The 26,757-nt window shown below is 44.6% G+C and overlaps 1 protein-coding gene and 1 long non-coding RNA gene across 3 annotated transcripts in view; one reads left to right on the forward strand and one right to left on the reverse strand.

Moving 5' to 3' along the window:
• The window catches only part of WTIP (WT1 interacting protein), a 57,965-nt gene that overhangs the window by 12,393 nt on the left and 18,815 nt on the right, over nucleotides 1-26,757 (reverse strand). Inside the window, exons 2-3 of one of the 2 annotated variants that reach the window (XR_014528841.1) lie at nucleotides 23,628-23,729; nucleotides 10,034-10,105 (exon numbers count right to left, since the gene is read on the reverse strand). Coding sequence is in view for 1 of the 2 variants with exons in the window: in XM_083515191.1 (XP_083371317.1) it covers nucleotides 10,038-10,105; nucleotides 23,628-23,729 (170 nt within the window). In the remaining variant the exon portion in view is untranslated. The remainder of the gene's footprint in view (nucleotides 1-10,033; nucleotides 10,106-23,627; nucleotides 23,730-26,757) is intronic. The other variant, XM_083515191.1, reaches the window with a different exon arrangement.
• LOC310712314 lies at nucleotides 7,253-15,132 on the forward strand. Its single transcript, XR_014528850.1, has 4 exons — nucleotides 7,253-8,653; nucleotides 11,353-11,413; nucleotides 11,940-12,040; nucleotides 14,557-15,132. It is a non-coding gene; the product is annotated as an uncharacterized lncRNA (long non-coding RNA).

The following is a 26,757-nucleotide window of genomic DNA, read 5'->3' on the forward strand; positions in this document are numbered from 1 at the left end:
TAGCGGTGACCATCTGGCCAGCATGTTTCATGAGGCCATGACCTCAGGGCTGAAGAGAAACAGGTGGGGAAGGGCAGACGGCAAAGGATTATCAATGGTGTAAGCCTAGCTAATTCTCCAGGCCTGTCACTGTGAATTTAACTGAACCATCTGGCTGTCATTTGATAAGAAAGGCAAAGGACCATTTATTGATTAATAGAGGACAGAACTCCTGAAGAATCGAATGGCCTTGGAGGCAGGTTGAAATCATTTATGGTCCCTCGATGGCCATAAATTATGCTATTTAGTGGAGAAAAGAGGGAAGCTGATACAAAATCTATTTTCTATGTGACTAAACCAACTGCATTAAGCCCATATTTTGTGTTTAATGGAATAATTGAGTTTGTAAAAGGAGGGGGAAGGGGGGGAAGTTGTTTGTAAGAGATGATTTTCCCACTTAAGAAAATAGCCACAAATTCAACAACTGCTTTGGGATTTTCTGCCGCGTTCTGGATTTAACACCTATCTCCCTGCTGTATACCCATTTAGTGGCCAGAAGAAGGCTCAGCTGTCAGAGCTGACTGGAAGGACACCTCCAATCAAACAAACTCTGAATAGCCTAGCATAAGGGGGGGGGGCGCTTTGGATTGCTGTGTTAGGCTGTAAGCCACTCAGGCAACAATGTTACTGAGCAACATTATACAAATCTGATGGATGGATGGATGGATGGATGGATTTCCTATCACTGTTTTGAAATTTAGCCCTGAATATATACGTACTAATTTTGAACACACTGTATTTTAAACAAACTAAAAATAATCTGATAGAGTTTATACGTGAAATGAACACAGGGCATCTAATCGTCTAATATTAAAACAGACTCAATAAAATACACAGAAGACATACTCCTTCCCTCTACATTTTGTGAATGAATTGTTTATGGTGTTTTGTTTTTGTTTTTTAAATTGAATTATTCATGTATTCAAAGGGGAGAACACAATCTCTTCTTTTTCTCTTCTTTTTCTTTTTCTTTTTCTTTCTGTAAAGCATACATAGGAAAATTTGTGATTGGTGATGTATATACTGCATTGTTGTGTATTGTTGTATAGTATATATTGGAGTGGGTTGTTGTGTAAGTTAATGTTGATTGTTGGATAAAGTTTATTTTAAAAACAAAACAAAGGAGAGAACACAATCATGGATTTTCATACATTTAGTAAAGAACAGAAAAGGCAGAGGCTAGAAAGGGAAGTATCTTAACCTCAGGATTTCCTCTGAGAAAATGCTCTAGAACACCTTTTCAGTTCATTATCATGCAACCTTTCTACCTCCTTGCCTGGGGTTCTAGATCAGCCCCCACCCCAGCCAGGTGCCCTGTAGATATTCTGAACTGCAACTCCCTAGGCCAGAACTACCAATTTGGACTACAACTGCCTACAGCTCCAGCCGGAATAGCCGTGATGCTGAAGTTGATGGGAGGAGTAGTTCAAAAGAGCTGGAGGGCACCAGGCTGGGGAAGATGATCTAGACCAGGGGTCAGCAAACTTTTTCAGCAGGGGGCTGGTCCACTGTCTCTCAGAGCTTGTGGGGGGCCAGACTATATTTGGGGACATGACAAATTCCTATGCCCCACAAATAACACAGAGGTGCATTTTAAATAAAAGGACACATTCTACTCATGTAAAAACATGCTGATTCCCGGACCATCCGTGGGCCAGTTTGCGAAGACGATTGGGCCAGCTCCAGCTCCTGGCCTTAGTTTGTCTACCCATGATCTAGAGACCTAAGCCTAAAATGCTCTCCCTCACTCTGTGTGTGATGGCTTGTATAAACCCACCCAACCCCAAACATATCCCACGTCTATGAATTGTGAAGTGAAATGCAGAGTGCAAACAATAAACCCTTCTGAGGCTCGACGCAGCATAACCACTATTTATTTGAATGGCTTTGTCAGCATTTAAAAGACCTTTGACAAAACCCATAATGACACCACCACACACCTAGCCTGGGATAATGATTCAGATAATGCAGGCTTGCACATGCAAAGTGCTTTACAATTCAGAACTTCTCACAAGAAAACCCCATGACTGTCTCACTGTTGAGCAGAAATCTCCAACGAGACTTTGCTCCAGAGAATACAGAGAGGCAGCATCCCCTCAGCCAGCTTACATTTATCAGCATTTCACCCTGTGTTTGGACCTCAGTTTTATAAAGGATTGTTTGGTCCAATCTGCAAAAGGCTCTGCTAAAATAATCACAGCTTTGAGTATAAATCCTTCATCATAAAGAGAAACAACTCCCATCTTTTTCAGGACAGTCTACCTTTTCCTTCATGTGTTTTCTGCATTCTTACAGTACACAGCCCTCCATCATTACTTTTTCCCACTTGGACTTTTTGTTTTGTTTTTGCAGTACAGGGGAAAAAATTAGGCTGATTTAACACTGCACAAGTCATCGGCAAGCTCCTCTGTGACTGGAAATTCCCCCTTTATGCTTTTTTAAAAAACTCTTTGATAGGCAGACCTCCCAGTTTTGCCCAGAGGCTAAAGGAACTGAAAATCTAAAAACTGACTACATGGCTGGCTGCTCTTCTGTTATCTACTCCAGCCACAGGGTGCCTCCCCATCTGATCTCTTGCAGTTTCATTTCTTTTGCTTTTCTTTTTGCAGATGAGCTCACTTCTCTTTCTCCTTAACACTGTTTTACACCCTATGAGGCATTCTTGTTAAATGGAACATAGCAATGTAAAAATAAAATGAAAATTAAGTAGTCCCAAAGAAGGGGAAAGAATACGTAGAATCTTAAGAGTTGGAAGGGATCCCAAGGGTCATCTAGTCCAACCCCAATGCAATGCAGGAATCTCAGCTAAAGCATTCATGACAGATGGCCATCCAACCTCTGTTAAAAACCTCCAAGGAAGGAGAGTCCACCACCTCTTGTGGGAGTCTGTTCCACTGCCAACAGCTCTTACTGTCAGAAAGTTTTTCCGAATGTTGAGTCAAAATCTCTTTTCTTGCAGCATAAAGCCATTGGTTCAAGTCCTACCCTCCAGAGCAGGAGAAAATAAGCATGCTCCCTCCTCCATGTGACAGCCCGTAAGTTACGGTATTTGAAAAGGGCTATCATATATATCTCCTCTCAGTCTCCTCTTTTCCAGGCTAAACATACCCAGTTCCTTCAAGCACTCCTCACAAGGCTTAGTTTCCAGACCCTTGATCATCTTGGTTGCCCTCCTCTGCACACGTTCCAGCTTGTCAACATCCTTCTTAAACTATGGTGCCCAGAATTGGACATAGTATTCCAGGTGTGGTCTGACTAAGGTAGAAGAGAGTGCTACTATTACAGTGGTACCTCGGGTTAAGTATTTAATTCGTTCCGGAGGTCTGTTCTTAACCTGAAACCCAAGGTACTATTTCTGGGTTAGCGGAGTCTGTAACCTGAAGCGTATGTAACCTGAAGCGTATGTAACCCGAGGTACCACTGTACTTCCCTTGATCTGGACACTATACAGTGGTACCTCAGGTTACGTACGCTTCAGGTTACAGACTCCACTAACCCAGAAATAGTACCTTGGGTTAAGACTTTGCTTCAGGATGAGAACAGAAATCATGCTCTGGCGGCTAAAGTGGTGCTCCAGGTTAAGAATAGTTGCAGGTTAAGAACGGACCTCCGGAACGAATTAAGTATTTAACCCGAGGTACCACTGTACTTCTGTTGATGCAGCCTAGAATAGCATTAGCTATTTTTGCTGCTGCATCACACTGCTGACTCATGTTAAGCTTGTGGCCCACCAAGACCCCTAGATCCTTTTCACATGTACTGCTAGTAAGCCAGGTGTCCCCCATCCTAATTTGTGCACCTGGTTCTTCCTGCCTAAGTGCAGAACCTTACATTTGTCCCTACTGAAATTCATTTTGTTAGCTTGCGCCCAGTTCTTCAATCTGTTAAGGTCATTTTGAATTCTGATTCTGTCTTCTATGGCATTAGCTACCCCTCCCAGTTTGGTGTCATCTGTAAATTTGATAAGCATCCCATCAATTCCTTCAGTCATTTATAAAGACGTTAAACAACAACGGGCCCAGGACAGGATCTTGCAGCACCCCACTTGCCACTTTTTCCCAGGATGACGAGGAACCATTAATGAGTTCTCTTTGGGTTCCGTCAGTCAACCAGCTACAAATCCACGTGACATTTACCTCGTTCAACCCACATTTTACCAGCATCCTTGTGAGAATATCATGGGGGACTTTGTCAAAAGCCTTACTGAAATCAAGATACACTATGTCCACAGCATTTCCCTGAACCACCAAGTTTGTAATTCCATCAAAAAAAAAAAAAAGAAATCAGATTGGTCTGGAATGACTTGTTTTTGAGAAACCTATGCTGGGTTTTAGTAATCACAGCATCATTTGCTAAATGCTCACAGACCGACAGTTGAATTATCTGTTCTAGGACCTTCCCTGGTATCGATGTCAAGCTCACCGGTTGGTAGTTACCTGGGTCTTCCCTTTTCCCTTTTTTGAAGATGGGGACAACATTTGTCCACCTCCAATCTGTAGGGACCTCACCTGTTCTCCAAGAATTCTCAAAGATAATAGACAAAGGCTCTGAAATTACATCCACAAACTCCTTTAGTACCCTTGGATGCTGCTCATCAGGCCCTGGAGATTTGAATCCATTTAAAGTAGCTAGGTGTTCCCTTACTACCTCTTTTCCTATCTTGGGCTGCAGCTCCCACCGTACGTCATTCATTCTGTTATCACCAGGTTGGGCAGGCTTCCTCAAACTTGGCCCTCCAGATGTTTTGAGATTACAATTCCCATCATCCCTGACCACTGGTCCTGCTAGCTAGCGATCATGGGAGTAGTAGGCCAAAAACATCTGGAGGGCCGAGTTTGAGGAAGCCTGAGATTGGGCATCACTTTCCTTTTGGGTGAAGACAGAGAAGGTGTTGAGTAGTTCCGCCTTTTCTCTGTCACCCAACAGCATTTAACATAATGTTGAATTACGTATTTCTGTGGCCAACAGGTAAAGTTGGACCTGATCTGTGCACTGTATATTCAGAAAGCCACAACCTCAACAAGCATGTTCTTTCCTGCATCCACTAGAACTTTAAAAGGAATGTTGACGTATGTAAGGATGAAGAGTAGAGGTTTTTGCATGAGTTTGTGTTTTGTATTGTTTTAAATGCATCAGCTACCTTTCTGGATTTTAATTGCTTTTGATATATTTATTGTCTTGAAGCAATTGATTAATGATGATGATGATGTTAAGAGGGGTGTGGCTGCTATTTGCCTGGAGCTCCTTACCATAAATCCTAATATAACTACAGTGGTACCCCGCAAGACGAACGCCTCGCAAGACGGAAAACCCGCTAGACGAAAGGGTTTTCCGTTTTGGAGGCGCTTCGCAAAACGAATTTCCCTATGGGCTTGCTTCGCAAGACGAAAGCCCATAGGGAAATCTCCGGGACAGCGGGGAAGCGCAGCGCGTCTTCCCCGCTGTCCTCGGACCTCCTCCGAAGCCTGGCAGCGGGGCGGGGACACCTCTTCCTGCCGCCAGGCTTCGGAAGGATGCTCCGAAGCTAAAGAAGCTAAAGCAGCCTGCCGCGACCCTCTCCCGGCTGGAGAAGTGACGCGTGCCTATGGCAGGAGCCTCCATAGGCGCGCGTCACTTCTCCAGCCGGGAGAGGGTCGCGGGGGGTTTCTTTAGCCCTGCGCGCGCTCTCCTGGCTGGAGAGGTGACGGGCGCCTATGGAGGCTCCTGCCATAGGCGCGCGTCACTTCTCCAGCCAGGAGAGGGTCGCGGGGGATTTCTTTAGCCCCGCGCGCGCTCTCCCGGCTGGAGAGGTGACGGGCGCCTATGGAGGCTCCTGCCATAGGCGCGCGTCACTTCTCCAGCCGGGAGAGGGTCGCGGGGGGCTGGTTTAGCCCCGCGCGCGCTCTCCCGGCTGGAGAGGTGACGGGTGCCTATGGAGGTTCCTGCCATAGGCGCGCGTCACTTCTCCAGCCGGGAGAGGGTCGCGGGGGGCTGGTTTAGCCCCGCGCGCGCTCTCCCGGCTGGAGAGGTGACGGGCGCCTATGGAGGTTCCTGCCATAGGCGCGTGTCACTTCTCCAGCCGGGAGAGGGTCGCGGGGGGCTGGTTTAGCCCCGTGCGCGCTCTCCCGGCTGGAGAGGTGACGGGCGCCTATGGAGGTTCCTGCCATAGGCGCGCGTCACTTCTCCAGCCGGGAGAGGGTCGCGGGGGGTTTCTTTAGCCCCGCGCGCGCTCTCCAGGCTGGAGAGGTGAAGGGGGCCTATGGCAGGAGCCTCCATAGGCGCCCGTCACCTCTCCAGCCGGGAGAGCGCGCGCGGGGCTAAAGAAGCCATAGCCCCGCGACCCTCTCCCAGCTGGAGAAGTGACGCGTGACTATGGCAGCAGCCTCTGAAGGATGCACCGAAGCCTGGCGTGGGGGGGGGGAGTGGAGAGACCTTCTCCCCGCGCCAGCCTTCGGATGGCTGTCCTGAAGACTTGGGGTGGGAGAAGGGTTTTCCTTCCCACCGCCAACATTCAGAATGCTGTTCTGAATGTTGGCGGTGGGGAGGAAAAACCCTCCTCCCACGCAAGCCCCGGGAACAGAGGGAAAGCGCTGCGCGCCTTCCCCTCTGTTCCCGTACCTATGCTGAAGGCTTGCGGTGGGGAGAAAAGCCCTTCTCCGCACCGCCAGCCTGGCAAGCGGTTTCCCTAGGAATGCATTAATTGATTTTCAATGCATTCCTATGGGAAACCGTGCTTCGCAAGACGAAAAACTCGCAAGAAGAAAAAACTTGCGGAACGAATTAATTTCGTCTTGCGAGGCACCACTGTATAAGAGAATTGAGATCACACGGAGGAGCCAGGAAAGTAGCGAACTGCTGGTGTGGAATTTAGCTATAGGTGTTCTTACGATGAAGACTGACACTGAGCTGGATGGATGGCATGAATTGTTCAGTTGCTTATGAAGCTAAGTGTTTTGCAGTCCGACTTCTGTGAGGGAAGGGAAAGTTGCCAGTTTGACTGCGGCTAAAACCTCACACAAGGGCAGGCTAAGACCAGGAATTGCTCCCATGATGTAGAGATGCCAAGACGCAGCAGGCCCCTGAGACAAGGGGGCAGGCCTGTGGGGTGGGGTGAGAATCCAAGTACACTTGCCCCGAGCCTCAGAAGGCTAAGATGGCTGGGAGAAGGTGGCCCAAAGGGGCCAGCTGCTTTTTTGTTTTGAGTTTATAACTCAAGGAGCAAGGAGTGGACTTGTGTTGAAGAAAAGGGCAGGAGGCCAAAGGGTACTTAGGCAAGAAGTGGCATAAGAAAGAGCAGGCTCTAAAGAAACCACACAGCACTTAAGGTTTAAAAGGGGCTGTTTCTTATGGAGGTTGGGAGAAAGAGACAGGTGTGCTATGGAGGCTCATCCAAAACAGGATGATGCAAGGAAGAGGTGGCTAAGTTTAGATTTGAGCCTTTTATTTAGGACGGGGGGGGGGGGCTGACTATTCTCTGGTCCATTTCAAAAAAGTTGTCTGGTGGTCAGGTGTGTATTTTGTCATCAAATGACAGCTCTATGAAAAAGTAGACAATGTGGGCTGCACAGCCACCAAGCACACTGAATCCGGCACAGCTGGGACGCGACTTACAAAAAGCCAAAGAGGTATGTTAGCATACTAGCATACTTCCTCCAAGAGCTGGAGTGGACGCTGCTTGTTGAATTTTGCTGCACTTCTTATACTTCCTGGACAGAGATATATTTACTTTATTATTATTGCACCGGTATCCCATCTTTTCTCCAAAGATCTCTAGGCAGCAAACACACTTCTCCCTCTCTCCATTTTATCCTCACAACAACAACCCTGTGAGGCAGGTTAGGTTAAGATATAGTGGCTGGCCCAAAGTGACTCAGTGGGCTTCACAGCTGGAGGGGAATTTGAACCCTGGTTTCCCAGGTCCTACTCATGAGCTACTTAACACTACCTGAAGCCATGCCAAAAAAAATTATTTTGTTTTTGAGACTTCAACCAATGTGGCCCCAGGTATTTCCTGACTCTTCTCTAGAACCATAAAGAAAACTGTTAAGAAAGCTGCTTAAAAACAAAGTACTGCAATATATGAGTCTCCAAGGATACCAAAGCATACTACAGAACAATCTACATAGTAGCAGAGAACTCAGTTCACCAAATGCTGATCCACAGGCAGCCAAAATATACAGAAGAAGGAATGTATCAATAGGCTTTGGGGAACTCCAATTTTGCCAGACACACAACTTTAGGAGAGGGAAAAAACAATGAGACACCCACCATTGGGTGGGGAATGGGAGTGGCCTGGAAAGGGACGCGGCTGGCACCCTGAAGTCCATGCTGCAACATTCTGTTGCAGGTCCCACTTGTGATGGACCAATGGCAAGAGAGTTTATTGAAGCTCCAATTCTGCAGATATTTCCAATCTCACAGCTTCCAAGTCCAACTTATAATTGGCTGACTACATCTCTCAGACTGTACTGACAACTTAAAATGTAAATGAGATGCAGCTTTTATTCCTAGCATCATGAAAGCCTGGTAATGAGCTCTAGTCCTCCAGCTCCTGCCATGGACCTCACTGCCAGACACTCTGTCTGCTTCAGTGCAGTGTGGAAAACATCTCCTCAATCTTTTGCCAGTATCAACAGTGAGTTATTTGGCTTTTCTTTAACCTGGTATTTAAAGGCAAGTGGGTGGAGAGCACCCAAGTTGTTCCTGATTAAAAATAGCAAGCCATATTTCCTTTGCCTCTAATTACGCTGCAATTTATCGACAAAATGGAGGAAGAATGTCTAGTTGGGATTATTTATGAGAGCAAAAGGCAGATGGGATTCTTTTCCCTCTCTAATGAAAGAATGGTTCCCTTGCTGAATGCCAGGCCTGGTCCAACTGCCTAAGCAGCCACAACAGGCAATAGCAGCCACGTTCATATGTAACACTAAGCTAATGACTTGTTCCACATTCAACGAAACAGCAGTTTCTTTTAGCAAAGCATGGCTTGTTTTCCATCGGCCTGCTCTTCACTGCCCACCTGATATCTCAAACACCTTTGCAGCACCCTAATACAGCCATCACCCATTCCCATCCCAAAGCTGGAAGCAGGATGAGGGCGACATGCAGTCATAGACTGTTTGCAGACGCCAAAGCCAAGAAGCAAGACAAACAATCTTTGTGCTCCAAGTTATCTGTTTGTTTCTGCATTAATAATCCACCAGAAGGCCAAGGGACACAAGGGACACAAGCACAATTCAGTCCAAAATAGCAGCAGCAATTATTATAAACACAAAATCCATTAATGGTTGTACAACACACAACTCCTAAAAGGTGATTGGTCTTATTTACCATGCAGTTGATTCAGCCCATGTTCTATGACAGGAGAAGGATAATATTCACTAATCATGTGGTCTACAAAGAGAATAGGGCTGGTGCCGGAGGGTGGCGAGGCTGGGCATTTCCCAGGGCCCTCCAAGACCAGCAGAGGCCCCACTGCTCTCCCATTCCCACTTTGCAAAATAGTATTCAAGAAGATCAGGTGCAGCCTTACGAGAATAATCTGCCCGCCTCTCATCTTGCACTGACGGTATATAGTGCCCGAGGGCCCCCAAAATGCAGAAACCCAGAATGAAATGGAGGGAGAAGACATTCCAAGGGAGAGGTTGTTGGACTAGCCCAAGGTCAGGATGGCAGATGTGGGGATGTTGCATCATTGCTGAGAGCAGCCTACTCGCAAGATTCTGGAATCCTTGTCATTATTGTTTGCTTTTCTGTATACACCATAATTGCTACTTAAATAAAACGGTTACTCATCTGTCAATCTGCAAATTTTCCTTTGCTTGTGCTAAGCTCCCTACCGTTGGGGATCACAGTGATGACGGACAAATGGAAGTTTCACAGGCCTCCCCTTTTGTTATGACTGGCACCCACCCTCCTAACCACAGATGTCTGAGCTGAGGGCTGCCATATTTTGTCATTTCCCTCCCCTGCTCCCCCACTGCCAAAAAAGACACAGAAAGCCCTAAAATCTTACTTACTAGGAAGTCTTCTTCACAGTAGACTTTTCCATTGACGTTGTAGAAGGCTTTCCCTCGTAATCTTCTTCCTGTTAAAAAGATTGCACAGTCAGAGCCATAATACCCCAACTTAGAAGTTGTTAAAAATAAGGAACAGAAATGGAGGTGAGTGACAATTTTATGGATGACATTCTCTACAGTATCTTAGGAAGAAAGCCCCAATTAGTGCAACTGCAGAGATAATTTATTCAATGCCGTTGCTTCAGTGGTACCCATGGGGCACTTCCATTCATCTAGGGCAGGGCTCCCCAACATTTTAGGGGCCAGGAGCACATTTTGACATCGAAGAACCATTTGTGAGCACAACAAAGTACCCATTTCACAGAAAATAAATGGGAAATGCTCAGACCTCCCACCACCACCACCAAACAAAAAGAAAAACCAGGCAAAACCATTCATATACATATTACAAATAAAACAGGGGGGGGGAACAGGCCCCTCCCCACCTCCAAAACAACATTTCCAATCTAACATGCAAAACACTTACTCAATTTTAGAAATAAAAATTGAGGTGCAGCAGGGGCCCTTGTCAGGTAACAAGCTCTTGAGGGCATTGGGATGACCACGGGGGTCACATTAGGAACCACAGATCTAGGAAATGATGAAGTCCATTTATTTGGGTTTAAATCACTGCTTATTTGGGGATTAATGCATTAGTGAATGAGCCTGTTCACTCACCCCCTTATTGCAGAGTCACACAGAGATATCGCTCAGTGTGAACACATCCTTGAAAGATACAGTGGTACCTCAGGTTACATGCGCTTCAGGTTACAGACTCGACTAACCCAGAAATTGTACCTCAGGTTAAGAACTTTGCTTCAGGATGAGAACAGAAATCGTGCTCCGGTGGCGCGGCGGCAGCAGAGCGCCCCATTAGCTAAAGTGGTGCTTCAGGTTAAGAACAGTTTCAGGTTAAGAATGGACCTCCAGAACGAATTAAGTACTTAACCCGAGGTACCACTGTATTGGTGTTATTAGTAGTGATGATGCGGGGCTTCTGCATTTTTCCACAGAAATGGTTTGCATTTCTCAAAAAAATGTGTTGTTTTGCAAAACGACTTAAGAGCATAATGAATACAATCCGAGCCAAACTCTGCTTTTTTCAAAGATGTAAAACATGACACTTTCAAAATGAGTGCCCCTACAAAGGGTTGGTAAAGATTTTGCACATTTGAAAAATTCCAGATGAATACAACTGTGATATCAAATTATGCAGAAAGGGTCAACATACAGGGGACCCTGGTCTCCATCTATGCTTTCTTTTCATCTTTCTCAGGTATTGGAGAGACACTTCAGTAATCTGCAAATGCTAATGATCAATACAACATAACACGAAGGTAAGACCTTCCAAGGACACTTCTGTTCACGTGCCTCGGAGATAGGCTTGTTTTTTTATTAGTTGTTTTGTAAATTTTTGTTGCTGGATTGAAAAAATAATAATCTCAAGACAAACAACAGAAGCCATGGATGTGTAAACTAAAACCCAAAATGCACATAATCTAAAACATTATAATCTATGCAACTGCTCCTGAGCCTGAACTTTAGAAAGACACAGAAAAGCTTCTGGGCCTGCAACTGCCCCCTTTCTCCAACACCCACCACAAGGAAGGGAGGCAGGAAAGGAGGGCTCCCCCCCCCCTTTCTTGAGATGACACAGAAGCCCTAATTTTGCATCCAAGTGCAACAGCTTCCAAAAGCCTTTTGTTGTCATCTTGTACTCTGCAATCCTCTGCCAACTATCACAGAAGCCGCTGGAATTTGGGCTACATCAAAGACTATTTTCAGGGGCAGGGGGGAGAAGGGAGATGGAAGGGCTGGCTTTGGCATCCCTCTCACTCACTTAAAAATGGCTCCTTTTCCCAGGCTCTGCCATGCCCTTCAGCACGAACAGCTTGTACTAGCTTGTTCAGAATCTACACCCAATGGAGGCCAGCAGCGAGCAAGAGCTAACCTGCAAGTCAATGGTAAAAGAAAGAAAGAAATTTTGGGGTAGGATGGGGGAGTAACCTGTTTTGTTCTGTTTTTTAATGCACAAAGGTGACATGCTTGTATGAGGCATTAATTAACTTGGAAGAACCACGGACACCCCAGATTTTCTTTTCACAATCAAGAGATAATTCAGACATTTGTCAGATGCATGGGCTTTGGCACAGGGAGTAAATTAAACTTCTGATGAGTAAATTAAACTTCTCAGTGTTTGCATCCTCTCCCACCGTTGACATTAGGGTTCAAACAGATCCTTGGAGCCAGAGACCCATCTTTGTACACTTATGCCAGCCTTCCCCAACCTGATACCCTCCAGATGTTTTGGACTACAATTGCCTAGCTAGGGGTGGTTGCCAGGAGCCCCATGGAGACATCCTGGTGGGATTGGTCAGAAGCGGAGGAAGAATGGGGCAGGGATGTAGAAGGAGATTCTCTCTTCTTTCAGCTTCAATTTACTGAAACTCACGCTCACACATTCTGGATAAAAAAAAAAGAACAACCCAGTCAGAATCTCTGAATGAACATTCTCCCTTGATGAGAAAGTAAAGGAAGGGGAATCAACCCAGCCCTTGCCAACCTGCCACCGTCCAGATGTTCCAAAACATCTGGAGGGCACCAGGTTGGCAAATTCTGTCTCAGCCAATCCTTTTGCCTAAAAGGAATTCATGCAGTTGACTAAAATTAAGGCATCTAATAAACAAGACAGAACAGGTATTTCTGCCAGTGGATTTTTACTTTGAAACTTTAGGAATTGAAGCTGAAGACACCTATTCCATTCACTGTACAGTTAGCTACATGGTGGCAATAAAAAGAATTTTAATCCATAACAGAAGATGCAAAATAGGTATTTTCTGGTGTCCATGATTAAGGGGTCTGGAAATCTCCAAGGCCATATCAGTATAGTGGAGCAAGAAGTATGCAGTCTCTTTAGGAAATTGGCAGGTTCTTTACGCTCTCAGCCTACAAAGCAAGTTTCTAACCCACATGGGATTCAGAGAAAAATCTGAGAATGTAAGTTGTTGTTTTTTTGCTGATAAAAAACCATGCACAACTGAAAACAGAGAATTTTTGTGGTCAGGCTTTCTAAATACATGCCCTGGGTTCCTAGACCATCCTGCCCTGATTCCATTCTCCTCACTTCTCCATAATCTTCAATACATTTCTGAGTGTCTTCCAGGAAATCCCCACTAAACTCCTACACCTGGGGGGAAAAGTAAAATGGCCCTCCATAGAAGGCTGCTAGGGCAATTCATCTGCAAACTGCATGAAGCACACAGATATGAAGTACATTAACGCAGATTTTCTTCGTACTGTCCTAAAGCCTCCAGGTGTCAAATTCAGTTTTATAAAAGATGTTCAGCAGGATGGTCTCAATACTTGAAGTAGCCCTGGAATCAAGTCCACAAAAGAGTCCACAAGAGTCTTATCATAGGTGAGCAAGTATTTATAAGTGTATTTTCAAAGATCTCAAAACAATTCATTGTCACAATACACTGCCTGCCGGTCTCAGAGCCTAAATCTGTCAGGAATTCTGTGAAAGTGGTAATTTTCACCCGGAATTTCTACAACTTTCTACAATTTCTACAACTGCAGAACTGCCTCTTTATAAAGCAGATACCACAAACCTGCAGTAGTTTCCTGGCAAAGGATATAGTGTCACAACATAAAATACATTTTCCCTTACTCTTTGCAGCAGGATTTTCTTGGGACCCTCACCTCAGGAGTATTTCCCTAACACAAGGCTTCCTTCCTTCCTTCCTCCTCTTGTGGTTTTACCTGGATAGAACCCTCTGGCACAGCAACCTGGTTGGACTAGTTTTCAGAAATGCCCAGGATGTGGCTCTCCATTTCACACCTGCCCATGCACTTGGAGAACAATAGCTCATTTTGCAATGCCAGGCTGCAAAATTCCATTCAAGACTGGCACAGGCAAAGAGGGATCCTTATAGAACTATTAAGAAGTGCTTTAAAAATGCATTCAGTGTGCTGTTAAATCATGAGTTGCTCATCACATACAACAGCTTATTAAGAGGCAAAAATGTGTAATTATCAGGCATGGGACTAAGGTTATAGCTGCCCCGTGGGGGGCTCAAGAGTTTATCATCTGGAAGGTTAGAAGCATTCATCAGTTGTTGAACAACCGAGGGACCTACATTCCAAATCACATCTGCAGCAACAAAGCAGTCCCACTCTCCTTTCACCAAGATGCAGTGCAGTAGTAAATGCAAAAACATCTGAAGGGCCCCAGCTTTAGGATGACTTAGGGTACCCCTAGTGTGGTGTACTGGTTAAAGTGTCAAACTAGGACCTGGGAGCCCAGGGTTAAATCCCCACTCAGCTATGAATCTCACTGGTAGTCTGGTAGCAACACCTCAACACCTTCCACATGCATCAGGAGGATTTTGGGAATCACATGGCAGGGCAGAATTTCAAAAAAAAAAAAAATGCTCTCCCAAGCCCACATTCCCAACATGTTCACACTCTTTTGTTTCAGCGACGTCTACACTGGCTTGATAATGTTCACAGAATCGAAGATGGCAGGATCCCCAAGGAAATGCTCCACAGGGAACACCAGGCCCATTGGTAGAACAACTCCGTGATACAAAGATGCCTGCAAACATGACATCAAGGCTGGCAATATCAACCCCGCCATGTGAGAATCCCTTGCAGTCAACCGCAGGGCTTGAAAACAGTCAAGCTGTGTATCTATAGCAGTGAGCGGTTACAGAGGAATGATCGCTGGGAGGAACACAGATGGAAGAATTTCCATGGTGCATCTGCAGCAGCACAACCGGTCACCTTCATTTGCCCAAGCTGCAACAAAACATGTCTCTCCCACATCAATCTCTACAGGCACAGCAACCTTTGACTTCATCTCCAAAGGTGTAATCCTCCATTGTCTCCCAAGACAGATGGATGCCAACCAAGAATTTTAGTTTCTGTTGACTCTTCCTCTCCTCCTCCCAACTTTCTAGATCCAAACATGGAAGTAGTGGGAGGAGGGAATCAAACTCCATTCTCCTTCCAAAATAAGTGTATTTGCTTTCAATCCCATGAATTTTAAGGGTGTCTGAGTAAGCCTTTTAGGATGCAGACAGAATTCAAAGTATTTCAGTAATGGTTCATATAGGGAGGATAGTCCCAGCATTCTTTGCTCCTTTAACCTCAGGAATAACATTTTTTGAGTGTGGGAAAGAAAAGTAAGAGGATTCTCGTGTTGCCTCTGGTCCTCCAGGGTGAGCCCAGACAGGAAACTGCGGCCCTAACAGGCTTCATAAGATGACTAAGGAAATTCCATGCCCTACACAAAGAATCAAACCAACTTCATTCCACATTTGAGACTTCTTTAGGGAACCTTTCAAGCATCTCTCCAGATCTGGAAGGCTGAGGAGACCTCCTTTGGGTGGCTTCACAGGGCAGGAAGATAAATCAGGAGTTGCTACTCTCTAGCATATTTACACAACCACCACATGTTAATCAGGGTTCCCTCTACCTCGTGGCACTTCCAGCATAAATTAGACCTTTTAAAAAAAAAATTTCACTAATTTGCTGGGTGTCAAGTACCACCAGTACATCATCTTTTGTAGGTTTTCCTTATTAAGATAACAGGCAGAGAAATTCATGGTTTCCCTCCATAATTTTTCCAATGAGGACAATTCTATGTTGTAACCAATATCTATGGCCCATTTTGTCATTGACACCTTTACCATCTCATCTTTGGTCTCCTACTCCAGTAGCAGTTAATAAATTTTCAAGATTAATTTATCACCCTTTCCTATTGCAATTTTTTCAAATTCTGAACTCATTTCCGCAAATACCTTTTCCTTATTGTCTCTTTTATATTACTCGTTCACCTGAAAGTACTGAAATCAATCTACAGTATGATTTAAAATCTCTTCTCTCTCCTCCTCTAAACCTTGTAAGGTGGCCCACTTCTCATCCATGCTCAACCTTTTCACTGAAACCACCTCAGCTGGTGATATCCATCTTGGGGGTTTTCTCTCTAAAAGATCTTTGTGTCTCTGCCAAACCATGTATGTACTTCTACTTATGACATGGTTTTGGAAACCTTTGGGCACCCTTGATTTGTCATAATGCAGATATGCATGCCATCCAAAGCATAGATCAAAACGTTCTAAGTCTAAAATGTTGGTATCTCTTAGCTCCATCCATTCTTTCATCCAGTAGATGCACGCTGCCTCGTAATAAAGTCGGAGGTCTGGAAGGGCAAAACTCCCTCTTTCTCTTATGTCTGTCAGATTTTTATACTTAATTCGGGGTTTGCTTGCTTGCTTGCTTGTTTAAAAAACTGTTAGCCCTGGCTTAGGTGGTCGTTAGAGAACTGGGGTTTCATTGCAGGAAGCAAAATACCTCAGAACATCACTGTGTATCATTTCAGCCCATAAGGATTAGAAACTTGCTTATTACAATGAAAGCAGAGATTCTCCAGAAGCTGAATTCTGCACCTATAATTTCATTGTATTGCTGGGCTCCTGAGGAATGGCAGCACACACAATGCCCTGTTGAGATGCCTTGCCTACTGAGCCTTGAGCTGAGCAGATTTGTAGAACAGATGGCAGTTCAAAACATCTGAAGCAGGGGTCGGCAAGGTTTACCTCGCCTGGGCCGGTTCACTCCAGCAGAGATCTCTCCGTGGGCTGGATTGCAGACACACCCGTGATTTCTGGCATCTGCGCCTGCACAGACGTGATTTCCGGTGCTGCGGAAGCGAGTCCCCGCGCTGCACTGGTTTGGCGCAGTGTGGTAACTTGTTGAGCGGGCGGCTCGGTTCGGGGGTGGCTCGTGGGCCAGTTAAATGACCCCCATGGGCCTTAGGATGCCTACCCCTGATCCGAAGGGCAACAGGTTGGCAGAGGCTGTTCTAGAATATGCAGGGATTCCAGGGAAAGGTGGAAAAGCTCCAAAAGGTAAGGAAGTTTGAAAGCTAAGCTCTAGCTGAAGGAACCAGTCAACAGGGAGGTCTGCCCTACAACCAAGATATCTGCAGGAAGCAAGCCTCCTTGTACATATTCAACTCCCCACCCCTGCCAGCCCTTAAAAACAAAACAAAAAACATTCCCAGTACCAGAAACAAAGGTTGAGAGAGAATTAATTCTGTGCCAAAATTCCTCTCAAAATGAGATACTGCACCTTGGCAGGAGTTGCTATTCACACGTTGCATCAGTGTTGGAAACCCAAATCACTAAATGGATACCACAGGACTGGCTGCACCAATTTATATTCTCCGTAGTGGGATCCCAAACACAGAATCCCTTTTGCACCTGCACTCCCTTTTGACTTGGAGGAATGCAGGATCAGATCCCGAAACATACATTTTCTGTTATGCTAAGGTTCCTGTGGCTCCACTCCAGAGAGAACAAACATACCTTTATTTATTTTTTTCTAAAAAGGAATTGTAGTTTCAACTAACAGGCCAGAAAAAGCTGAAAAGACCTTTTGTTATGGAGGGCAAAAATGTCTGGAGTATAAATTGTACAAACACTCACATTTTCTGGACTAAAACTGATTGCATTCTAGTCCGCCCCCCCGCCCCCCCAATGCATCAAAAGACACTGAAATATTTTAGAATTCTTTGCTGCTGCCTAATAAAGATGGAACTGGAGGCAAAGTCGCTATTTAAAAACAAAATGAAATAAAGCTCCAAGAGCAGCTGAATCCCAGGAATAATTTTGCAAAGACTGGGAACAATTCACCAACAGTTTTTCCCTCATAAGCCCCACAAATGGAGGGGCGTAACACACGTAACTCTCTTTCCTTTCAAACAGACCCTATTGCAGTAGAAGGAGTGTCTCCAATATTTGCACGAGATCCTTTAAAGAAAGACTAACACAGAAAATGGGGCAATACAAAACAAAAATCTCACAGCGCTATTTTTCAGGGAGCTTGCATATATTTAGTTACTAAAACTATTAGGATGCAAATCTCAAAATGTGCAAGCCTTCACTTAGCCAATAAATACAGAAACTGGCATACATTGTCCTTGCATAATAAAAGGCTCGCTGGTAAAATAGCAGGAGCTCTACGTAAATAAGCAACATTCTTCTTGGCTGAGGTCACTGACTCACTCTATTCTACTTCACCCCAGTCTGGAATCTGACAATTTAAGTATGGGAGAGGGAGGCACTGCCACTCTTCAGCCCCCTCCCCGTACACACACACACACACACACACACACACACACACACAGAGAGAGAGATTTCATTTTAAATGCACAGTTTTAAATTTTAAAGAGAGGCATCCTATGACAGTAGCAAGACACAAATATTTTAATTAAGGATATGAAAGGCTTGTGAAATTATCCTAAAAGGACAAAGGAAATGCCACTCACAATTCAGAGTTTAGGAAAATGTGTCCATGTTGTGTATGTGTAGATAGGTACCTCAAATAGTACTATATTTACTGTATATTTTATCTATATTCATGAGACAAAGTACGACCAGTTAGTATTTCTTTTAGAAATCCGTTGGCTGCATTGCACACTATCAACAAGCACAGGGGCTGTATGTCGGCAACAGAATATGGCCTTGGGCCCAAGTTTAGCTTCTTGGGAAACTCAGCTATTATTTATTTTTATTGTTATTTTAAGAAAAGCATGTTTTTAGATCTTGGACCTCTGAAAATGCACTTGAAAGTATTTGAGCAGGACGAGGAGGCTGAATATGAGTGCTCTGAATAGGAAACATTTTCTGAGCACATACAGGGCAGGATTCTGCCCAAAATGTATTTACAGTGGTACCTTGGTTTACAACCATAATCCGTTCTGGAGGTCTGTTTGTAAACCAAAACAGGTTAAACCCAAGGCACGCTTTTGCTAATGGGGCATCCAAAATTTTTTTGTTCGTATTCCAAAAAGAAAAAAGAAGAAGAAAAAGGGGGGTTGTAATCCAAAAGAAGTTTGCAAACTGGGACACGCACTTCTGGGTTTGCCGTGTTTGTAATCCAAAATGTATGCAAACCAGACTGTTTGCAAACCAAGGTACCACTGTATTAACTTGAAAATGTACAGAATATTCCAAGGTGACCTTCCAGATACAATAAAATCAGTTAATGAATATCTATAAAACATAACTAAAAGCATCAGTAAAGCATCAGTAGATATTGGTTGGCTTAAATAAAAGTTCATGATGAGAAGTCCTGCCTAAGTAGTAAAGGTAAAGGGACCCCTGACCATTAGGTCCAGTTGCGGACGACTCTGGGGTTGTGGCGCTCATCTCGCTTTACTGGCCAAGGGAGCCGCATGGAAATGCCATTTACCTTCCAAAAAGAAGGGAGGGATGGTTCCTGACAAATCTCTACAGGCAGCGAGTTCCACAGGGCAGCAGGGACTGTTACTCTAAGGACTCAGTCCCTAGCGAAGGCCAACTGAACCCCAAGGGCCAAAGTGCCCCATCAGAGGATCTCCGGGATTGAGGTGGAGGATCGAATGCAACAGAATACAGAGCAATTGCACTGAGAGGCTGTCATGTCCAACAGACCTCAAACAACAGTTGCATCCCTCCCACTTCTATGGTAACTCTCAAACTGCACTTTCAGCAAACACTGGAAACTACAGTGGTACCTCTGGTTGCGAACGGGATCCATTCCGGAGGACCGCTTCTGCGCATGCACACCAAAACCCAGAAAAATATTTCCGGGTTAGCTGCGTTCATATCCCGAAGTTTACGTATCCAGAGGGATATGTAAGCAGAGGTACGACTGTAACTGCTAATCCTACTATTGGAGCATAGTGGAGCTACTTGTTCAGTTCATATGGAGTGCCAGTGATGCTCCAAAGGCCTAGCTAGGCCCACATGAACTGAGTGGGCATCCTGAAGCCTCGAAAACATGCAGGGATGGCATGACAGAAACTTGGGGTTCCTCAGCCCAATTATATATGGAAAACATCCCTTAGAAAGTTATGGGAGGGGGGAGGCAAAATCACTGTTTTAAGATATTTCTCTTATTAAAATTCTTTTTTTTTACTGAATTTATACCCCACCCTTCCTCCCCAAGGAGTCCAGGGTAGCAAACAGATACACAGTTTAAAAACAAAAGGAAAGTGGTGGTGCTTTTACAATCATGTCTCTGCTAACTAGCTTTCTGTTGAAATTCTCTCTCTCTCTCTCTCTCTCTCTCTTATTGATTGAATTTATATATCGCCCTATACCCAGAGGTCTCATGGCGGCTCACAGAAAAGATCACAATATATAAAATAACAATAACCCAATAACACCTCCCCAAAAGAGCCACATTTTAAAAGAGTATAGGATGTCAATCAGATCAACCAAAGGCCTGGTTTAAAAAGTTAACATTTTTGCCTGGCGCCTAAAGGTGTATAATGAATGTTCTTAAGGAGACTGTGGCCCTCTGAAACATTAAACCGGAAATAACCATTTGTTCCATTTTGTGATTTCAAGAATGAACAGAAGTAAAAACACTGCTATGCAGAGCTCAGGCCAAAAGCCAGGGTCAAGGAGTGCTCTTTCAGAGGTCCCCATGGGCAAGTCCATGCTGCTAACTTTGGGCTAACTCATGGAGAAGGCGGAAGGGTGGCTGTTTGAGCAGGCCTTGCGCCAAGCCAGCCTCTCAGATCAGCCACTCAGCTGCAGCCATGTCCCAACATCGGTTCCAGTTCCCACAACCGCTTGACATAATGTGGGATTATTTTTTTAAAGCATCCTAGGAATGTTAAAAATATATGATCAAGGCAGTGGGAAGTGGGAGGTCATGCTAGGGGGGAGGGGGGGCAATCCCTTGGGTAATTTTTGTATTTTCCATCTACCCTTTCATTAATAGTTAACACAGCATTGCTGGATGTGGAGAGAGAAGGGCCACAAATCACACCCAAGCAGACCCTATGCCAGGGCATTATAAACAAAAAGTTCTGTAGCTATCCAGTAACAAATTAATATAGTAGTAAGTTTCATATGACTGCCCATCGACAAACATTCCCTGGGGGGCTCGCAAATATTATGGTATCAAAAATGCAACACAATAGTTAAAATCAATAAAAGACAGCAAAATATTTCCTTCTAACAGAGACAGCATAAACTGATTACAGCTTCTGTTGAAATGCAGTCATAACACTTCAAGGTTAATTTTACTACAAAACCCTGCAGCAAGAAAAAACAGAATTCAGCCACCTGGTTGCTCAGGACCTTTAAAAATGTAGTAATTTATGTCCTCTCCTTCCACCATGGAGCTTAGGGTGGTGTTCATGGCTCTCCCTATGCCCTCTCATTTTATCCTCCTAACAACCCTGTGAGGCAGGCTAGGCTGAAAGGGTGGCTGGCCCAAGATCACCTAGCGGGCTTCATGACAGACCAGGAGGATTTGAACTCAAGTCTCCCCAGTCCAAATCCCATACTCTAATCAAAACGCAACACTAGCACAAACGTCTTAGGCAAACCGTTGGTCTACTATTGGCTTCTGCCAACCGTTCAGGTATCTGAAAACTCACCCCTTTCCTTATTTCTCTTTCCTCTAGGAGGAATGTGTGTCACTCTTTTGGCTTTTCCACATACTATATATAGAACTTCCAATAACATTTTGATTAAGTCCCTTACCAAATATACACTAGTAAGCCCAGTGCTCATGGAATGTGCAGATGTCCTACAACTCCCATCAGCCGCAGCATCATATGGTCATGGTGACTGGGGCTAATGGAAGTTCTAGTTCAAAACAGCTGGAGCGCACCAGGTTCACAAAGCCACACTGATCAAAACTAGGGAGATGTGTATGGTGGAAGCAATGTGCACAGGTGGCCTCAATTTATTAATTCGTTTATTCATCCACTCACTCACTCATTAGGCATTTATCCATGCACAGTGACAACTGCTATCTGGCTAATGAAAAAAGCATGCTTTAAAAAGTTAAAAATCACAAAATCCATATACAGTGGTACCTCGGTTTAAGAACAGCCCTGTTTACGTATTATTCGGTATACAAACTCTGCAAAACCGGAAGTAGTGTTCCAGTTAGCGAACTTTACCTCAGTCTATGAACGGAAGCTGAACGGTAGAAGGGCACCAGCAGTGGGAGGCCTCATTAGGGAAAGCGCGCCTTAGTTTAAGAACGGCTTTGGTTTAAGAATGGACTTCTGGAATGGATTAAGTTTGTAAATCGAGGTACCACTGTAAAACTGTATCAACAAGACAAGGGGGAGGATGGATTTTTAATTGTAAAAAACTTCTTTAAATCTTTTTACCAAACAACCCCCCCCAACAAATCTTCATAAATAAAATTCTTTTTTAGAAGCACTAACACTAAAACATCTGCTTTATTTTATGCCATTTGATTTTGATGCTTATATGCTGTTTTATTGCATGCCACTCTGAAATTGTTTTTCCCATAAAAAGGGATAGAAATATAATAAATAAATGCATACATACATACATACATACATACATACATAGTCATTTTAAATCAGAGAAGTCTACAAACCATGACAAGCAGCCATGCAAGTCCTACAAAGTTATACAACCATATTAGCAACCACCCAGCAAAATGCAACAGATTTAAAAAACAGGAGTTTAAAAGGCCCGTGAAAATAATAATAAAAAAATTTCCTTGTGTCAAAGAGTTATTAAAATAGGTGCTGGGACAACCCCTCTGCAGAAGGTACTCCAAAACTGAGAGGCTGCTCCTGAGAAGGCCCTTATCACCTTAAATATTCTCCAGTATCTGTGCAGGTAGATCTCATCTTAGGTTGATTTTATATGCGTGATCACAGCTTTATGCCAATAACAGGAAAATAAATATATGGGATAGAAGAACAGGGAAACCCCCTGGAAGGGTCATCTGAGATCTCACAAAATCTCACAAGACCTCGTTGGAGCCTTACAGGACCTTCCAGAGTCCTCATGCAACTCAGAGGTGGTTTTAGGGTAGCATGATTGGTTCAGTCGCACTGAATGCTGCACTGTAGGGGGTGCTACAACAATGCTGTAGCATGGAGCACGAGAAAGGGTCGGGAGCAGGGAGAGAGCCAAATTTTAAGGTGTCTCAGAGCACTGCTGAAATTTGAGAGCCCAAAGTCTGCTACTGCACACCATTCCCAGTTCCTGGTAAGCAAGGAGGGCAGTTTAAAAAAGCTCCCCGTCTTGCATGGGGGGCAAGGCCTGCTCAGTGCAGGCTTTAGACACATAGAGTTCCAGGAGTCATTCTGGCTTTGCACAATTTTGCTTATATACAGAATAGCCAGGAATGTAACCCCTGCATGTAATGAGACCTGCCCAGACACTTTTGAAACATAGCAATAAAAATGAAGCATCACTTTCCAGCTGAAATTTGACCGCCACAGGTATTCTGCTCTACAATGGGTTAAGTAGAGCACCAGTCGCCTCACTTCTGGTGAGTCACAGCATCACTACTTTTGCAGTCCATTATAACCTGCGGATTCCCCAAGTATTCCAAATTTTCGCCTTCATTTTACACATTTAGACCTTCAATTCGTCAAAATGCCATGCACGCAGTGAAGGCACCCCAAGGGGCAGGCCTCAAAATCCAACAGGGACACAAGTTAAGGCATTTTTTTGCAAGAGGCCATAAAAGCACGCGACTTACCACAAGAGCAGCATGTAAAGCAGTTGGTGTGGTAGAGGTTCCCCATGGCCTGGCAAGCCTGGCTGGCCCCGTATACCCCCTTTCCGCACTTGATACAAATGCCTATGGAGAAGAGAGAGAAGGAAAATTAGAACCCAGTAGAAATCCAGCTAACAGCTGCAAACGCCTAACCAGCAGGCACTACCAACCCATGAAGCCAGTTGTTCTTATTGCTCAATAGGTGCCAGGAGTTATATATTTAATTGCATTTTGATCCCACCTTTTTTCTCCAAGGAGCTCAAGGTGGTCAACATGGTTCTCCCCCTCCTCATTTAATCCCCACAACAACCCTTTGAGGTAGGTTAAGCTAAGAGGCAGTGACCCAAGGCCCAAGGTCACCTAGGGTGCTTCATGGCCAAGTAGGGATTTGAAACCCCGTTTCTCCCAGGTCCTAGTCCAACACTAACCACTACATGAGTGCTCTCCAACCTTGGGTCCCCACAAGCTGTTGGACTACAACTCCTATCATTCCCAGCCAGTTTAGCCAGTGGTCAGAGATTATGGGAGTTGTAATCCAACAACATATGGGGACCCAACACTGCACTATCCCACACAGGCTCTCAGTCATGTATTTCAGCATGGAAAGTTGCAACTATTAAGTGCTAGAAACTGCTCCCCCCCCCTTGTTCCTTAAGAAGAAAAGAAAAGTCAACACAACACACACTAAAGCTAAATTTCCAAAAATTGAATTCTGAGAGGGGTAGCCAATGCCGCTAAACAGAATCAGGATTCTAGATGATCTTAAGAAATTGGAGAACTGGGCCCCAACTAACAAAATGAATTGCAATACGGACGAATGTAAGAATAAGATGGGGGACACCTTGCATGCCAACAGTAAATGTGAAAAGGATCCAGAGGTTTAGTAGACCACAAGCTTAACGTGAGTCAACCATGTGATGCAGCAGCAAAAAAAGGCCAATGCTATTTTAGGCTACATCAACAGAAGTATAGTGTCCAGATCAAGAAATAATAGTACCACTCTCTTCTACCTTGGTCAGACCACACCTGGAATACTGTGTCCAATTCTGGGTGCCACAATTTAAGAAGGATGTTGACAATGGCTTCAAGTTACACAATAGGAGATTCTGACATCAGGAAGACCTTTCTGCTGGGAAGAGATGTTCTGACAGTGGACCCATGAGAGGTGGTGGACCCTACTTTCTTGGAGTTTTTAAAGCAAAGGTTGGATGGCCATCTGGCATATATAATCTAGTTGCAGGGGGCTGGAGTCCCTTACAATTCTATGATTCATGGCTCAGCCTATCTGCTCAAAACAGAACTTGCACGCCACAGACATGGGGGAGTAGGGCTGAGGCAGAGCTGTGTCATTTTGCAACACCATCTATCTATGTATGGAGCGTTTCAGGCTAACATAAACAAAGACATACTGGCCCTATCTTGAGATTCCAACTGTAGGAGAGGCCACTGGCGGAATTAGCAGATGCAGCAAAGAGGGCTTGGTCTTCATTTCAGCTGAGGTGGAGGGGCAAAGGTGTAGTCAGCCAAAAGAAGGATGGAAGAGGTGGCTTTGAAGAAAGGCTGGAAGAACATGGATGTCCTGGGAGAAGTTCTAGGCGTAAGGGACACCAAGGGAGAGTCAGAATATTGAAGGAGAGGAGGGCTTTTGTAGGAGTATAAGGTAGAAATATTGGGGAAAGCATGACTGGGAAAAGCTACCAAGACACTGGTTGGTTCTGTTCCTTTCTGTAGGGGTGGTGGGCTTATTAGAAACAACCCATCCCAAGAAGCCAATTGAATCCAACAGATTCCCAAGAGCCCTTAGGGAGTTTCCATCAGGTATGGCGTCAGCAGCCCTAGCCATTCTGTGGGAGGTGAAAGACTTGTGCAGTTGACACCATTGCTCCTAAGTGGACTCTTGTTATAAAGAGAGTAATTGACAGTTGACTGCAATACAAGTTGAATGTTCATAAACTCAGTAAACTGCAGTTGAAACCCACTTTACAGCTTGGCACATGCAACTGGCACATATACTGATACATACAGGAGCTTTTGCTGTTGTGTTTCTCTACATTGTGGAGTGTCCTTCCCCAACCCTGGAAGGACGGATGGTGATGAGTCTAAAGGGATTCCACCATCAAGTAAAAATAATCTTCTTGTTCCATGAAGTTGGGAGTAAAATAGTAAAAGCACCCTGTGGTTTTAGTATTCCTATGTTGCTGTTGTTGGTAGTTTATCTGGCTGGTTACACCATTGTGGTGTATTTGAAGTACAGTGGTACCTCTGGTTACGTACTTAATTCATTCCGGAGGTCCGTTCTTAACCTGAAACACCACTTTAGCTAGTGGGGCCTCCCACTGCTGCCGCGCCACTGTGCGATTTCTGTTCTCATCCTGAAGCAAAGTTCTTAACCCGAGGTACTATTTCTGGGTTAGCGGAGTCTGTAACCTGAAGCGTCTGTAACCTGAAGCGTCTGTAACCCGAGCTACCACTGTATTGCTAGAAACTGCCCCACTCTACAATTTTAGAAAATAATAATACTACATTACACATGTCTACCATCATGTCTAAAGACCCAGGTAGCAATGGAAGCAATGGAAATGAGATCTTCCAAAGGAGGTGTTTATAATTCCCAAAGAGGAATATGCAATACATACTGTGTAGAACAGCCCAGGAAATGTCACCATACAATTACACTGGAGCACAGTAGTGTACAAGCAGCACTGCTCAATGCCTCAGCTGAAGTTTTTGCCCTATTAACTAAGTTTATTTTTGGCCATGCAAACAGCTCTTTTAGAGTCCTCTGGCACCTCGCTGCCGCCATCTGCACTCTTTCAGAATCTGAGCACATCAGTGACTGACTGACTGCTGCTGCTGACATTTCAAGCCAGGAGAAACAACCCCTTTGATTCTCCTGTTCTCATTCCAAAGATGGCAGAAGTCCATTTCCTTGCCTTTTGAGAGCTCATTCACAAACACAGCTAGATGCTGCCCATCCTTTTGCAAATTCATTGACAGTGCTCTCTCTCCTGGGAAACACTGTGGCATGAGGATCTGTTGCCCATTACCCCTGCTTCCAAAGCCATTAGTCCAACGGGAGCAGATCACTGGGAATTTCAATTCATTTCACCAA

This window comes from Podarcis liolepis (genome assembly GCF_965112155.1).
Source record: "Podarcis liolepis genome assembly, chromosome: 7".
In the NCBI taxonomy this organism is placed as follows: Eukaryota; Metazoa; Chordata; class Lepidosauria; order Squamata; family Lacertidae; genus Podarcis; species Podarcis liolepis.